This window comes from Botryllus schlosseri, chromosome 8 (assembly GCF_051294905.1).
Source record: "Botryllus schlosseri isolate E-star chromosome 8, Bs_hap1, whole genome shotgun sequence".
NCBI lineage: Eukaryota > Metazoa > Chordata > Ascidiacea > Stolidobranchia > Styelidae > Botryllus > Botryllus schlosseri.
In genome coordinates this window covers 15,290,248-15,307,283 of record NC_137243.1, presented here as the reverse complement: position 1 = coordinate 15,307,283, position 17,036 = coordinate 15,290,248, and the positions used below count along the sequence as shown (strand labels likewise).

General features: G+C 39.1%; 1 protein-coding gene and 1 long non-coding RNA gene across 4 annotated transcripts in view; one reads left to right on the top strand and one right to left on the bottom strand.

Annotated features, from left to right (window-relative positions):
• LOC145444853 (dynein axonemal heavy chain 1-like) overlaps window positions 1–17,036 on the top strand; it is a 103,720-nt gene that overhangs the window by 3,396 nt on the left and 83,288 nt on the right. For all 3 annotated transcript variants that reach the window (XM_080322893.1, XM_080322892.1, XM_080322891.1), the window contains exons 4-16: window positions 1,194–1,371; window positions 3,982–4,271; window positions 5,079–5,240; window positions 7,938–8,073; window positions 9,189–9,311; window positions 9,386–9,543; window positions 10,124–10,227; window positions 10,288–10,398; window positions 12,914–13,253; window positions 13,961–14,165; window positions 14,438–14,536; window positions 15,336–15,561; window positions 16,746–16,948. In XM_080322893.1, the coding sequence (XP_080179019.1) occupies window positions 1,194–1,371; window positions 3,982–4,271; window positions 5,079–5,240; window positions 7,938–8,073; window positions 9,189–9,311; window positions 9,386–9,543; window positions 10,124–10,227; window positions 10,288–10,398; window positions 12,914–13,253; window positions 13,961–14,165; window positions 14,438–14,536; window positions 15,336–15,561; window positions 16,746–16,948 (2,335 nt within the window). The remainder of the gene's footprint in view (window positions 1–1,193; window positions 1,372–3,981; window positions 4,272–5,078; window positions 5,241–7,937; window positions 8,074–9,188; window positions 9,312–9,385; window positions 9,544–10,123; window positions 10,228–10,287; window positions 10,399–12,913; window positions 13,254–13,960; window positions 14,166–14,437; window positions 14,537–15,335; window positions 15,562–16,745; window positions 16,949–17,036) is intronic.
• Window positions 1–17,036, bottom strand: part of LOC145444856 (uncharacterized) — a 51,779-nt gene that overhangs the window by 9,235 nt on the left and 25,508 nt on the right. The gene's annotated exons all lie outside the window — the stretch shown is intronic.

Below are 17,036 nucleotides of genomic sequence, written 5' to 3'. Positions count from 1 at the left end.
TGTAAGTCTTGTTTGAAATGTTACCTAATTCGGTTCGCTCCTATCGGACGACTAAAAAAGGTTACCAACATTCCAGTTGCCTGCGCAATGGTTCGTAAATCTCATGTGTCCCTTTGGCCGAAAAAGTTGCCCACCCCTGATATAGATAAAATTAGACATTACTTGCAAATTACAACTCAGTTGCACAGGGGCAGAAAATCGCAATATGCGTCTTCGCGATGCAGTCAAAATTGATGCAATTTTTGGAATTATACCATGATACTGTGACAGAGAAAATGCATCGGCTGGTGTTGTAAAATTGTAAAAATGGTGTAAATTTGACCAAACGATGCTTCCCACTTGACAAAATTAAAAATATTATGTAGTGTAGCTTAGCTGTTTGGGCCGAACAAATGATTAAGAAAGACTGCAAGTCCCAATCCTTGAATACTTGATTAAGTACATGTAGACTAGACAATGTCTAGTAGACATAGGCTATGGTCTTTGACTACTTAACTAAATTCCATTTTATGACCAATGTATATTAGTAGTAGGAATGTGTGTGCTTGTAATCAGTATAGTGTGCAATGACAAATTAGTAGGTTCAATCTCTTTATTAGTTGCTGACTCATACACAAGAGCTACACTTGAATTTTTTATCTACATTTTTATTATATAGGATTGGATATCTGCCATATTTGAATGATTCATACATTTCAGGATATTAGAGAGTCCATGTTATAAAAACCTGAAAAAGGAAGGATATTTAGGAAATCTTTCTGTCATGTTAATTGCATAGTGGATAATTCCCTCTGTGCCACAGTGAAACAATTTAGCATGCCACCGTTAATCATATGTTTGCATATGTTTAATGGTTGTATGATAGTCATTCAACCGACAATTTGACATATAACTTTCGAAGTAAATTGGTAATAATGCTGGAGTCGGAGTCGGTACGTTTAAAGACTCAGGAGTCGGAGTCGGTATATTGAAAATGTGTGGAGTCGGAGTCGGAGCCTGAGTCGGTGGTAACATTTACCGACTCCACAGCCCTGGTAAGTAGTCCAAGTAGCTGTAAAAGCTTCTTCAGTACTCTGAAAAAATACTTCATTGCTGACCAACTCTGCTACTGAGTTACAGAGCACCTTCCTATGATAGGCTACTATCGATCCATATGATCTATGGCCATTGGGTGATATTGATCATCCTTACAGCTGCAAAGTTTGAAGCCGATGATGAGGAGTTCGATCGCCAGATCAAGAGACAGAAGTACGGACCAACAAGCGAGCTAACTACCAAAACAGATTTCCCCGTGCAAGCATGGCAACCCAAAGTGCAGACTCCGTATTATGTCCCACCAGGACAAACTCCACGCAGAGTAGAAATAGAAAGGTATTACTAAAAATTTCAATACATTTGTATTCTGTCTTGCATTATATCAAATCATTCGAGCGATTGGTCTTATTGAATTTTTAATTCAGGAATGTTCACCTGATTTAGTGTACCGAAATTTAATGTTAGATGAAATAGTAGTGGTATGTTTGTTAGATCATTTGTCGTGATTTTTTGAGTGAAACATGTCCATTTTAATTTCAACTTCAAATCGTTGTGATTCAAGTACTAGGACGAAGTAACAGCAGATTTCATATCTTTTCAAACATTATTTAATTAGTCTCACAAAATTGTTATGATATGAGTAGGGCGATTTATTGTTACCTTAAAAATGGAAGATTTTGACATTTTTTGACCTCATGTATGCAAATTAGGTGTTCTCGTTTGATTGTACTACTTATCTTCATTTCTGGTGGGAACTGTCTGTCCTTACCAAGTAGCTTGCCTGCCAAGTCAGTCAGTATGCTTTATTCATCTCACCAACAAACACATGTAAATTGGTATAGATTGGGAGACGACGGGGGACCGGTAGGTCTTAGATTCAGTCGCCACCCAGCGGAGTTATAAATGAGTAAATATGGCAAGATCAATACTAACGATAATGACAGTTAACCAATGGACATAAAAATAAACAAAAGATAAAAGTCATGAAAAATCAGCAGTAAGCATCCGAGCATAGTACTGGTATACAATACACAGTGTGCACAGCAAAAATATGCAGCAAAGCAAGGACAATGAAGACGAACCAAGTGGAACAGTATTACATCACAGTCAATGCAAATCATGGACCATGACAGTATTTTTCAACAACAACAACAACGACAACAGAGGAAGGTGTAGCAAGTGGAACAGTATTACATCACAGTCATTACAAATTATACCTATTTCAGTATTTTTCAACAAGAAAATTGCGGTATTTGATCTTGAACTGGTTGAACTGCATCGATCTATATTCTTCTGGAAGGTTATTCCAGACCTTGGCACCCTTGAAGTTGAAACTGTTTTGTGACAATTTCTTAGAAACTTGAGGTAATGTTATTTTACCTTGGGAGCTAGATCTAGTGCCATATGAGTGAACCGAAGAAAATGTATGGAAATAGTTCTTGAAAAATTTCCTATTAGAGTAGTATATTTTATGCATCATTTTGGCTAGCTCGTAGTGATATAGATCATTCAGTTTTAGAATGCCAAGTTTTTTATAGCCTGGTGACAATCGTTCACGTCGACCAAATCCACAGATGGCTCTAACAGCATGGTTTTGCAAAACTTCTAGAGGTCTAAGATAGGATTTACATGCTGAACCCCATACACAAATTGCATATTGCATATGACTATGGAATATAGCAAAGTATACTAGCCGCAGAACATGACAAGGCATTAGTTTTCTCAATCTATATAAGACACCCACAGCACCAGACAGTTTGGTACAGAGAGCATCAATATGAGGTTTCCATGACAAGAATGGAGAAAGAACGGTCATCAGTAGCAGTTGTTGGCTGTCAACATTGGTGACACACTGTGTTGCTTCATTCTGACAGAGAGAGAGAGATATGATATTCTTTTTCGCCTGCCCCATCGAGATGCTTTGACGACGGAGTTGTGATACAGCCGTGAGGCGCCCCCGTTTTTTTTCTCCTCCATGCTATCCGTGATTGCTGAGCGCCTAGCAGGATAGCTGTGGATACCAATTTTCGAGTCTTTGGTATGACCCGGCCGGGGATCGAACCCACAACCTACCGATCGAGAAGTCGAACGCATAACCATTACACTATCTCGCTTGGTGTTGTTTATATCACAATTTTTCATCATGCGCTTCTTGATGTAAGAACCAATGCCCACGCCGTCTTGCTTCAGTTAGGATATTGCGGTACCTTGAGCATAACACCATGTCAACCTATTTGTCTCATTTGACCATTTATGATTCACAATGAGCAGACAATGGGTCGTCTACAACAGTAAGCCTATAAAGTAGGCTACAAGCTGTAAAATGTCAAATGTCAAATGATAAGTTCACCGACAGTGCAAATATCTACAATAAAACGAAATGCAGCTTGCAAAAAATTTTGACTTTGTAAACAATTTTGACAATTTTTTGACCTAACGCTACAATTTTGACAAAATGTCAAAAAAAATCGCCGTAGATATGAGGGATATCGAAGTATGTTATATATAGATAAGTTACAATACAATACATTGGGTTATGATTTTCATCTGGACAAGCTACACACAATGTACAAGGCGATAAGACACAATGCAATGTAACGAACAGATAGGAGGATGTCGAACGACACGCATCAGTAGCGATCCTTTACTCAAACATGATCATTGATTATAACAGGGGTACACATCAGACTTTGCTTCCAATTTTATAAGTTTTCTACCATTATTAAATTTCTTTTTGATTAACGTTTTTTAGAACCAGATCATTTAGAGACAGTCTACTTGTTTATTGCAGATGTGATCTGAGTAGTTGACCTTATGGTCATATTGATCATTCCCATCATATACCGAATACTGTACATACATTTTTTCATATAATTATTATTGCTGTCTGTTTGTTATCTATTTCGGTTTGATGAAAATAAAGATTCTCTCCCTCTCTCCTATCAGGCAAAAGAGAAACTACGGAAGACAGCGACTCGCAAGTCTCCTATCCAAAGAAGGCATAGACAGCCACAAACTGATGCCCCAAAGACAGCCCGAGGATCACAAAGTGATTCTCAACAAATCCCCGGACCCGGCTCCGTTTCCCCCCTTTCTGCCGTTGCATATCTTCGACAACTCGGAATACGACCCGAGGACGCCACACGAATGGCTGTCGCTCGGATACGACACGCCCACTTTGCGGCATCCAATCCCAGGGAAAGCACTCTTGCCTACTGTGGACAAATATAATCAAGGTAACAAAACTGAAGTTTTAAAAATACTTGGGAAATTTCAAATTTTGTCGTAATTGTATAGTATATTCATATTCAATATGAATATACTATTCAGTTGTATATTGAAGTTCTGTACCTCCAAGAAGCTCTTCAAATTTTGTCGTGTGGAAGTAGGTAATTATTGGATATATGGGCAGTTGGGGATGTGCAACATTTATATTTTTATCGACTCCTTTGAAATAGTCACGGCGGTTGAGCAGTATATAATATACGCTATATTACAGCACATAAATGAGTTTCGAAATGAACCGTTTTCAACGACATTCTCTATTCTGGATATGGTCATTGGTCATGGTATATTGCAATGTGGCAAAATAATATCTGATAGTCTGGTGCTATCCCAATCTACTTTTTAAAGGTCAATTTCCTAGATACTTCACAAGCCGCTGATTTTTCAGACTCGATTTAAAGTCGTTTTGCCTGCCACAGACGACACTGCTTGCACCTTGATTTATTTGTGATGATATAATAGATTCCCCTTCTCTTATACTTGAATCAATTTTTATCACACTTTTACTGGATAGCATCTGGTGTTATGGAAATAAAAAGGTATTGCCTGAAATGTCCATACCCTTGTATTCTGCCTCGGATTATATTCACTTATTCAACTAGGTAATGCCGCAGACATCATTACTGGTACTTAGATTTATATGCGGTGATATAATGAATTCTTGGGCGACCTCTGACCACACCCAGGGGATGTTATATAGACGTCTTTGTAACATTGTTACGGACAGGAGGGCTAAACCAACTTATGATGTTTTGTAGAGGACCCAAAAGACCCAAGCATTGTATACAAATGGTTTAACGTGGGCGTCCTTGATTACGACGAGACGTCAGAGTTATGGCTTGTGCAAAAACTGGACGATGACGGCAGGGTGCTGGATGACAAAGCTCAACCGATTGTGAATGGAGGAATCAGAAAAAATGGTATTCATCACCCCTTGCATGCAACACTATTATATATAATTGTTGTGCATACTGCATAGTGGTAAATCATGCGAATTACGACACGGCGAACTGTTCATATCTTGAATTCTACCTGAAGATATTGGAAATCCCCCCTCCACCATTATATGTGTGTACTGGGAACGTGTTAGCTTAGATCAGGGGTTCCCAACCTTTTTGTCTTCATTCCCCACTTCAAATTTATTCCGAGCCTTCATTCCCCACCAGGACGGTAACAGCACTTCGTCAGCCCCCCCTCCCCCCCAAAAAACGTTGGTCTTGGGCCCCCACAGGGTGATAAATCCAACTTCTGGGGGGCTTCTACCCACCATAACCCCCCTGAGCCTGTACGCTTTTTTACTTTTTACATTTTCTACTTATCAGCTACATTGGGTCTACTGTTTAGTGCGTCGCCATAATTCGACTAAATGCGCGAAGCGCGAAAAATTTATATAATTCATGTTTGAATCGGTCAATATGATCGGGAATTGCGTATATTTTGCTATCAATATTTTACACCCTCTCTGCTCACGTAATCAGATTTACCGGTAGAGCTGAGTGAGGTGTGTTGGAAAAGGTAGGACCCCTAACTAAGAATTAAACATCTTCGGGCGGACCCGTTGGTATATTGACTTCGTTGCATTATGCTATTTCGTGACCTATATCTGCTATGTCAAAAGATATGGAAATCGCCAAAGCTAAAAGGCACACACGATTTCAAATAGGTATTGCTTTACTGGCAGTAATTTTTCCCTGCATGATGGCATTTGCCTTGTGGGGTTCAGATCGCCAGGACAGGAACATTCGGCGCCAGCCAATTAGCCGCCTATGAACAATTAAACATATGTGTATATTGTATATATATCGAAGTTTTCGGTCACCACAAGGGCATTCCTTCTAGGCCAATGTCTTCGCGCTACTGATCGTTCTGGTACACTTCTCGGAGTGGCATGTTACATGGCCTGTAACTTTGTATGCCTTGGTGCGTCGTGGCGCAGTAATGGCCGATGTCGAAGTCTCCATTTCTATAAATTCTACGTATTTTCGTGTGGGAAGGGTCAGGGTGCCCAATAATCAAGATATTCGGCAATATTAAATCGCGCCAGCGCGAAAAAAGTTTGAAAAAGTGGCATCAATATACAAAAAAATCTATAATTTATGTTTATTCACGAAATGATTTTGGGCCCCTTCGAGCTAGTGTGGGTGCGGCAGTTACGGTCCTGTTCCCCACTACCCAACACTTTTGTCATCACAGAGCAGCTACTTGCTGGTTTGACTACACAAGACACACATCCACACCAGTACGCAAGACAATCGCCTATAACTGCAACATAAAACGTATTGTGAACCGATACCAGTTACGCTGAAAATTTCGCGAAAGCGTTATTCCACGTCTAACTAGTCGTGCCGGATGCGTTTGTGACGCCATCATTGACCATCCAGAGTTACAAATGAGGTTTTGTAAACCACACGAAATATAATTATCGATACGTACATTGCAGAGCAGTTAACTGGTAACGATAATTACGCATGTGTCTCCGTGAATATGTAGAATGTCCTGTATATAATTTTGAACAAATATGTCTATTCCCCACCTGAAACCATTGAATTCCCCACCAGTGGGAAATTCCCCACCGTTTGGGAACCACTGGCTTAGATGCATGGAAAAAGAAAAAATTCCTATAGTGCTGCAAAGCAATCACTATGATGTCACTATTACCTATAATATATTCAATCATATGTATTTAATATAGTAATATTCAAACTCTATGCAGCTACTCGATATTGTTGTGCAACTTCTTTATCATACGTATTTGGTTATTTATTTATTTTGATATTATCTTGTGCATATGACTACTCATAATCTGCTATTCTGATAACTTATCAATTTTTCATAGTAACACTACAATTGGAGATACCATACACACTACACAGGTAGCCTGTATGGATACTTCCAGGCCTGCATTGTTATATTATGTTACTGTTTTTGTATATTCGTGAAAGGACGAACTGAGTTCTAATGTATTCATCTAATTTAAGTGTTAACTCACATCACACCAGATTCGACTGGAGGTGCGTCTAGATCAGTTGTTCCCAACATTTTTCGACTAAACGTCCCCTTATCAAGCTTGACACAAATTTTAGCCCCCCCCCCCCCCCCGCAATATTCATGGAGGACATATATACAGGAAAGTTATTCACCTAACCCTGATCGCTGGTGAATTGACTAAAAAAAGGTCATTTGTCCGAGTAGGTGCTCGGAGAACCGGTTTCCGGGTCTACTTTCAGTTGAGTTGACCAACTTTTCGAGTGATGCAGAATAAGCCGTCTTCACGTACATTTTTTGGCCATGGTAATTAAATATGTTTCACAAGACGTTTCTGCCACATATCTCCCCCTTTGATATTTTCGCCTCCTTGTTTCTCAAAATCGCCCATTGGGAGAGATATCGCCCACGTTGGGAACCACTGGTCTAGATGTAGAGTACTAGAGTAGGGCTGTTTATTTACCGAGTTGGGTGTCGTACGACAGCTAGATTATTGAAAAAAGTAGGTACAATATGACAATGGTTAGTATTTCGATTCATGTATGAAAAAAAACGATGTAAAATAGAACATTTGAAACATGGGACTTATCCCGTGTAACAATTTCACACCGTTGTTTGTCAACATTCGATAGGCGAACGGATCAACGTTTTGGGCCAATACTGGGTTCCGAGAATCAGAGTGATGTTCCGCGCTGAAGATCCAGCTGTCTTTGCTCATCGCGTTGCGGAAGCTTATCGTTTACGGAAACACACCGAGGGTTTGATCAGGTAAATCAGGATTCTCAGATCCTACGTCAGCTACGACGCTGGTCGTGATTAAGATTGCCAACTCAAGCGATGCTGTTCAGTTCAGTTTATTAATAATTTCATCAATTCAAAACGCCACAAGATTGTGATAAGTTAGAAAAACATTACTAAGTCAAAACCATTCAGAATAGTTTTCAACCAAACTCCTACATTGGCCTGCATCTGTTATTAAAAGATCATAGAAATCTTAACCGCTGTTCCATGTGACTTCATGACTCTTGATTTTCCTAATTAGAAAGTAGTTTTTTGATGAGTTTGCTTCAGTTTTTTGAATGAAATTGTCCTACGAACCTCATGAAATAGCCTGTGTGTTATGATAACTGGATAAAGGAATATATTTCAGATAAATCTACCTATTTGTAGTTGCCTATTATTAGCCTCTTTTGAAAGTAGTACTGCAACAAAACAGAGTTATTGTTCCTGGGAGTAGAAGTATAGCTAACCAAAGTATGATAGGTTTAGCTGGCTGACTACTTAACCTGGAATCCTGTATCTTGGTGAGATCTTCTTAAGATGCAGATATACACAAGACATACGAATATATTTCAGACGTTGATACCAGTAGGTTTAGCAAATGAGTCTGATTCTCTTGAATCAGGAGTTTTATACTATAGGCAAATTACTCTAGGACAGGATGTCTCTCGGTTACGAGATATACATTTCATGGTTGGACGATAACAGGGATCTCCTGCGCACTCCCTTCATTTAAAAGGGGAAGGGAAAGGGGAACAGGGATCTCCTGCAGTACCAGCGATTAACTGTTAAAAATATGTGACCTCTCAACCAATCAACTTTTAGAAACTACTGACTTGAGTTCTTTCCAGACCTTTACTTTTATTTTCCAAATTGAAGTAGTTTTGACGTGTCTAGGGGAATTGCTACTCCTACTTGTAATTGAGAAGAAATTGACAGTGTTTTTTTCTACTTGAATAGCAACACTGACTACTTTGCCAACCTCTACATGTAAATGTGATTATTGGCTATAACTCATTTCTTATGGCTTAGAATGGGTGTATGGTATACCTGCTGCATAGACGCCGGGCTGTCATTTTTTAATCGCTGCGCACAATTTACAGATACAATTTATATGTTGACTGTATGCCTCTGGATAACAATGTCCTTGACTTGGACGAGAGCATGTTTCAAGAGATGGCCAACCGGGCACTGTCCACACCGTTGCTACGTGCCGACGATCCTGTGTGAGTTTGTGCATGTGCATTGTGCAACCTTTGTTTCGTCACAAAATTGGGATGTATTGCGTTGTCGTTTTTAGAGTGCTGGAGTGCGTCGATAATCTGAAGTCTCAGGTGAATGTGGACTTCAAGCGTACCATGAATAAATTGGTGTTTGATAAAATTGTTTCGAACAACGAGAAAAAGTATGCCTACATCACAACGCCGGAAGTTGAGGAAGAAGTCGTTCCGCTCAAAGGTATGTGACAATCGTTACAGGTATGTCATAATCTCTGTAAGATAGCCTACCTACTGAATTTCACTGGAAAACCTAACTACCATTCATGCTCTCTACCTTGTACATTGTATCATCTTTATTTTATATCTAAAGAGTTATGTGTTTCTTTAAATAGATTTCAGAAACAGTTGTTCTTTTTCAACAAAGACGATAGAGATATTTTGTGATTATATGTAATTGTATCCTTTCTATTGTCTTGATTTGAGCTATATGTCGTCATATCATTCGCAGCATCGATTATTGTGTAATCAAATATAATTAGGTAAATTATGTGTCATTATTTATGAAATGAGTGATAAGTACATTTTAAGGTCTGTGTATATTGCTTAGTATTTGAATTTATAAATTTTAACCCTTGATAATGTTTGGCTACATTAAATCTTTATACACACAAAAATTACAAACATCAAAAGTGCAAAAAGTAAATATTGGCAAAGACTATATGAAAACAGTACTTTGTTACTGACCACATATATGCCTGTCTCTTATAAAGCAGTATATACTATAAATTAGGTATTTAGATATAATCTTTTGCATTTAGGTTGTGTTATCGATATCCCCGAGTACGACTTTGAGGACCAGCGTGACAGCTTTGCGTTCAATTCCATATGGACCAGAGTAGAAGCCATAGTCGCGTCCGGCAAAGTAAGTATCTCGTTAGACTGGCCCACGTTGTCGATAACATCCTTTCTCAATTACGTACAGGTGCATACGGAATGCAACAAGGTGAAAGTGATGTCTCTTTTTAACACAACGTTGACAAAGTCGCTGAAATTGGAAGAATTTGAGCAGACTCAATCGCAAGCTTACACCCAGGTGAGGTTACTTATCAGGGGGAAACCTGGAAAGTGGACGCCGCAGTTATTTTGTAATCGGAAAACTGTGCTGACTTGCATTATTTTGCGTTAAACTTATGGGTTAACCTACTTAGCTTATGGAAAGTTTGCAGACATGTTGATGTACTCTTTACTTAATTATTTGATTCCGTCTCATAATCATATCAATTTGTTATTATGCCACTTGCCTACGAATTGTTACTCGTTCTGCTGCCTAGAAACAAAATCCTATCCGGCTCTTAGGTTGGATCCTAGAATTGGGCGCAGCTTAACCAGGAAAGGGCCTTACTACCACGACTTGACTACAATCCGGGTTTGGCCAAAATTCTTCAAACCCAGTCTATATCCACTCTGGCTCCGGATGCATAATAAAATATATATGATCTGACGTGATATGAAAATGAATATTATTATAGTGCAGTGGTTATTAGCCTTTTTATAGTCGAGGTCCATTTTGAAGTCGCGCCATTTTCAAAATAGTCGGTAGCAGAGTTGGATCAATTACATTATTTCAGTTCAATTACAATTACAATTACAATTACTTTCATGCATGTTTCAATTACATTACAATTACAATTACTCCATGCTAAAAATATCAAATTACAATTACAATTACAATTACTCCTCGCAAGCTTCAATTACATTACAATTACAATTACAATTGCTGCTGTTGAACATGTAATTGAATAATCATAAATTCAACCGTGCTCCTTGACAACCGTAGCATCGTATTTAACAACAATTCAAGTCTAGTTCAGATTGTGTAGTAATAAATGCGTTTATGTGCGTACATTGTATGCTATGTAAGGTGTCATTGTGACGTAATATAAGCGTGTTTTGTATGCTCGGTAATTATGGCTCACGTAATTGGAAATGTAAAATGTTATTTACCTAATTTCCCATGGGTTAGGATTAAGGATAGGGTGCAGTATGTCGTTGAAAAAGTATTATAATATATACACGTGTTGGATTTGCGTATATAGTATATACTTAAAGAAATAATATTATTTTTATCGAGGGACGTAGGAATTAGGATGAGGAGTAAAAACAAAACCGTGCTTTGTCAGATAAGACGTTATATAATATCCAGTGGTCTGGTTAGTTAGCCAGACGAAGTAACGATGCAGCATCGTGATCTGAAATCGCATTGTAGATTGCCAACCCACGGATAGATGCGCAAGATGTGAGTCACGGATGAACGACCGACGAACGTACTGCAGAGCCGGCTAAAAGCAGCAAACTTTGTAGTGCTAGAGCTGGCGATCCATGCGTCCGAATTTGATGCATCTGGTCTTTATCGTAAGCTATTGATGTACTAATTCCGAAAATACAAAACAAATTCTTGTCAGGGCAATGTAACTGGTCCAAAATAGCCGTTTAAGGCCGACTGTTCTGAAAAGTGAGAGCGCTGCAGCAGCATGACCACAACAATTACCAATTACGCCCAGCGATGGTTCAGAACAATGCCGATTCCCAGACTTTCACGACTATTTTGGGGTGGTACCACTGCCTGGAAATATACTTTTATTGCGGAATCAGTGCGACACTAGCTTCCGATTAGGACCATTCAAATCAAATTTCCACGCTTGGATCGCCAGCTATGGGACTATCAATTCTGCTGCTTTTAGCCGGCTCAGCAGTTCGCTTCTCGGCGTATTCAATCGTGAGTCTCGTGTTGCGAATCCATCCGTTGGTTAGTAATCTAAAAATTGTATACAATGGCAGCCGAGGCCAGCATAGCGGTAAAAATGAAAAAAAACTTCGCCCGCAAGGGCGCAGTCAAGGGCTTCCGCGAATGGATCCACCAAATTCCTTGTCGACATTTAAAGAGAATGCATTATAAGTCAAATATTTTATGTTGTGCTTGTCAGGTCTCAATAGCAATTTAATGTAATTGAAATTGTAATTGAGCAAAATTTTTGTCAAATTACAATTACAATTACAATTACACAAAATAAAAATGCTTCAATTACAATTACATTACAATTACATTGAAAAATGTAATTAATTACATTCAATTACAATTACAAATTACAATTGATCCAACTCTGGTCGGTAGCCCACCTCGAAATACAGAATAACTATGTTTTGTGATGAAACAGTGAACGGTATAGCACCTACGACCAGTAGAATAGCCTATGCAGTCCCAGGTCCCGTAGAATTTCTTCCAGTTGCTGTTAACCGTGGGTTGTAATGTGTCATTCACATGACCTTGTGTACATGTCATAATTTCATCACATTCATCTTTCGCTCTCTACATTTATTTAAGTTCGCCCGTAATGTGAGTCAGCCGTAAAGCTTAAAGTAGAATAAATTTGACAATATCAATATATATTTTTACGTATCCAAATTTCAATACTTAAATGCTCTGTGGGCCACCAGTGTGCCATGACCCATCGGTTAGAAACCACTGTTATAGACATGTAAGTAGAAGGTCGACAATGGTTCTGCACCACAACTTTCATGGCTAAAACGAGTCTCTATTTTCCACCTAGGTCCAACTCTTCTTGAGGGACTCGTGGATCTCCACCTTACGAGCTGCGGTGCGAACGAGCTTCCAGTACGTCGGCAAAGGATGGTTCAACCTCCACGAATCCAACTGGGAAGTGTACCGCATTTCCAAGCTCCGCAAGTACATGGAAATGGTGAAGTTCTGCATGCAGGACTCTTTGCGTTATCTGGTGCAAGACTCGCTCGTGAGCTTTACGCAAATGGTGCTGGACGCTTGCATTCAAGTGATGGACTGTGCGGAGGAGATGGATTGGGGGAAATCGTTGACCGTTTCCGAATATAAGCCGAAAAAGTATCCCCTCTTTGTAGTTGATCTTCTGATGGGTGAGTCAAGCTTAAGGCATGATTACTCGCTTAACATAGGGCGTACTCATTTCACGAAGTCTTCTTTCACCCATACAGGGACTCAAAATTTTTATCAACATTCATTCCCATCAATTTTTAGATTAGGCTAGTTTGTGCACGAACTGTTTTATTGCTTAGTAAGTGATAAAATCATCCAATAATTATGATAGTCTGTTTTAATGCTTCTACTTCCTATTTCTAGCAAGTGATTTTGTTTTAATTACGGACTCAGACTGGTCAAAAATCTTCCATATTTTTATTTTATTGAGTAGCTTCATTGCAAATAAGAACTCATCTTCTCTTTAAGCTTCCATACAATATTATCACAACAAACAATACGTTCATATTTCCATATTTATTCTACTGGAAGCTTTACTACTGACTCTCATCAGTGTGGTTAACAAAATTTAATAATGACAAGCACACAAACTCCTAAACCGTATGTAACAACGAGCAGTTACATTATAACAGATACGAATTTGGTTGTAGAAATAATTTGGTTAACTGCATTCACTGACGTTTGCTCCTGTTGAGAGTCAGCTGAAAAGCTTCGAGTGGAGTAAATTTGGCAAGGAGAACGTTAGTTGCGATTTGAAATTTTGTACCTTCAGACACCTATTTAAAAGATTATCACAATATATAACATATATAACCTATAACATGTGCATAACTTTCCTGTTTTGTAGATGGGGAAGGAGTTCATTACAACACCTCTTACGACTCGTTCGAAGCGGTTTTAGTACGCCTTTTTGACAACGCAATCGGATCCACACAGCACGTGCCCCAGTTAGAACGGTTTGTGCTGTTGGAGCTGTTCTGGAAAGGTACGTTGCTGCTGGAATCTGTTGGTGCACACGAGCCCCATGTCGAAGAATTGAGAGACACAGTCAGGTGAACATGCTCATCATTATTGAAACTATTGGTAAAATAGTCTTTGAGATGCAAACTTTGACTGGTACGTTAACCCGATTCTTGATACCACTTCTTGAAACAACCTATATTTGAGTATAGCTCCGGATGTTGAGTTTGTATACAGATCAGTATTCAATGTCAATATTATTCGATCAATAGTGTATATACTTTCAGAATTAGAATAGATCATTGGACTCGTCTATTTATCGGCACATTATGGAGTTTAGATGACGATATTTTCCTGCTTTTAGAACCGCCATACGGAAAGCGTTAATCCCATTGCGAGCATACGCAAGCTGCTACATCCCATATTTGGAACTGTTCAACCTCGATATTGAGAAATACATCGCGTAAGTATATATGCTTAGTGTTTACCCAAGAGATAACCTTGCGTTGATCTTCTGACTGTAAATTTTCATAATTTCCATGGAAGTCCTAAAATTCATCATGCAACTGTGTTGTGGGCTTGTTTAGATAGTTTAATTAAAAATTAGGTTAACTAGTAGACCGCCATTGAGTCTGCACGTTTGTTATGAATATCGAAAGCTTACGTGCTAGTGCCAGGTGTACTTTGTCATCTCGGGGCCACATTTACGTATTTTCATGTCTTCGCGGGCCCACACAAATTTATAGGTGTCAATAACAAAGTACTTCTCTGGTACGGAGGGCTTAAGCAGTTTGGTTTACTTGCACAATTTACTTACGTACTATTGTAAATCTACTTCTACTTACAGGTTTTGTAGCCGAATTAAATACTTTTCACCATGGATATATCCCTACTTTTGACATTTTAAATTGTTTCATGTACAAAGTAGTGTTTGGAGGGATTTTCATCACAATTTCAGAACAGCCGGGTGATGTAGCCGATACTAGAATATAATTCCAAAATCTGCATCATTTGCAATAGTAGTCATTTTTATTCAGTAGCAAAGATTGATGGTTGCAATTTTGTAAACTGTCAACCATATCGACAGTCCCTTTTAGAATTTCCTACTCTGCAGTCATATGCTCTTACGCATTGTGGAACTGAATTCGCTATAATAAGTTAATGGAAAATTGAATATCTGTAGCATGCGTAGTGCTTATTTAACCACTCGCCACACCATTGGAAAACAATATTAAGTACACTTACACAACTTACTTTCAAAGTGAGTTTGACGCCCAGGAGCATACCGCTGCTCAAGTGAAGGCCGAGGTTGACATGCATTTGGCTGAGAAGGAAAAATTGGAGACCACTCTTCCGTCCAGCATTATCATCGGGGCATTTCATGTGAACACTGAAAATGTACGGCAGACGCTTGCCAAGAAACGGAAAGCTCTTGCCAACGCAGTTTTGGAATTGCTCGCGAAGAAGCTGAGAATTCAAGCCACTGAGGTAAGGCATCTCAGATTTCAGTTCGATAGGCCTACCTAGTTAAATGTTAAGATAGATGAGATAGCGTTATTGTGGAGCATATGGCTTCTCGGTCTGTAGGTTGTGGGCTGGAGCCACTACTGGGTCAGACCAGATGTGATCAAAGTATTCAACTACTCAAGCGGAAGTAGAACTAACATTTGGAATTTCAATCAGTTACAAGTAGAATCAGCAATTCAATCACTCAGGTAAAAATTGAACTAATGTCATAAATTTCACTCATTTCAAATAGAAGTAGCATAATGGTGGAGCGTCCGACTTCTCGATCGGTAGGTTGTGGGTTTAATCCTCGGCCGGGTCAGACCAATGACCTGATTAGTAAAAATGATATCATGACTTCCCGCTTGGCGCTTGGCATATCCCAAATAGCATGGAGGGATGGTGCAAGATTTAGAAAGCCTTACAAGGCTATTTCTGCACCTTCCTTGACCTGCGGCACATGCACATCATTCACTCATGGTATGCATATGCACAGATCGTGTGTATGTATATCATGAGTTGGTGTCTACGTCGCAAAGAAATCAAGGAAAATACTTTATAACGTCCTATTCCTGTGTGCAATTTACGAAAATATATTCAGTTACATTGATACAAGGGCTCTTTCGCCCAGCTGTCATGATAATTTAATCCATAAAACTGATGCAGACATATTCCAAAAACGACTTTAAAACTACTCTACATAATCTAAAGTATAAAAAGTGTGTGTGGATTTGTCTGAAAAAAATGTTGAGTAGAAATGAGAGTAGCCTAAAATATAACCACTCGAGTAAGAGGTACTAACAGGCAAATCCTACTTGTGTAGTCAGAGAAAGTAATCATACTTTGTTACTGACCATCCCTTGGTTAGACCATAGACTCGCCGGTAAAACTGGCATTTGCGGGTTTCCCTGCTAAGCTCTCAGTACTCTGGCATAGCATAGAGAGAGAGAGATCATTGTGCATATGTGTTTGGGTATTTTATGTCTGTATTGATATTAATATTCCGGTTGACGAAGCAATAAAATCTCTCACTCTCTCTCATAGAAAGGAAAAATGATGGCACTGAATCGATCATTCAACTGTTACTTCTCAACTGCAATGCGCGACTGCGCAGGTGAAAATAATCTCTCGGCCCTCAAAAGTTGAGAATATTGCACGTTTTCCAGGCATGCGAGGAATGCAAGCTCATCAGCAAAAGGCTCTACGACAAACCCAACAACATCGAGGATCTCGCCGAGATGCGTGAATGGATGAAGACTGTACCGGAACAGCTGATACACCATATCGACGTGATAGAACATGCCACTGTGGATTATGAACTGATTGAAGAATTCAACTATAACCTCACCCAGGATGACTTTGTGACCAAGTAAGTGAATGTTTTCTGTTCATATCTGATGGCAAGAGGAGAATTCACCTTCAGAGATTTCAATTGCCCCTTTATGTAAAGCTATTTA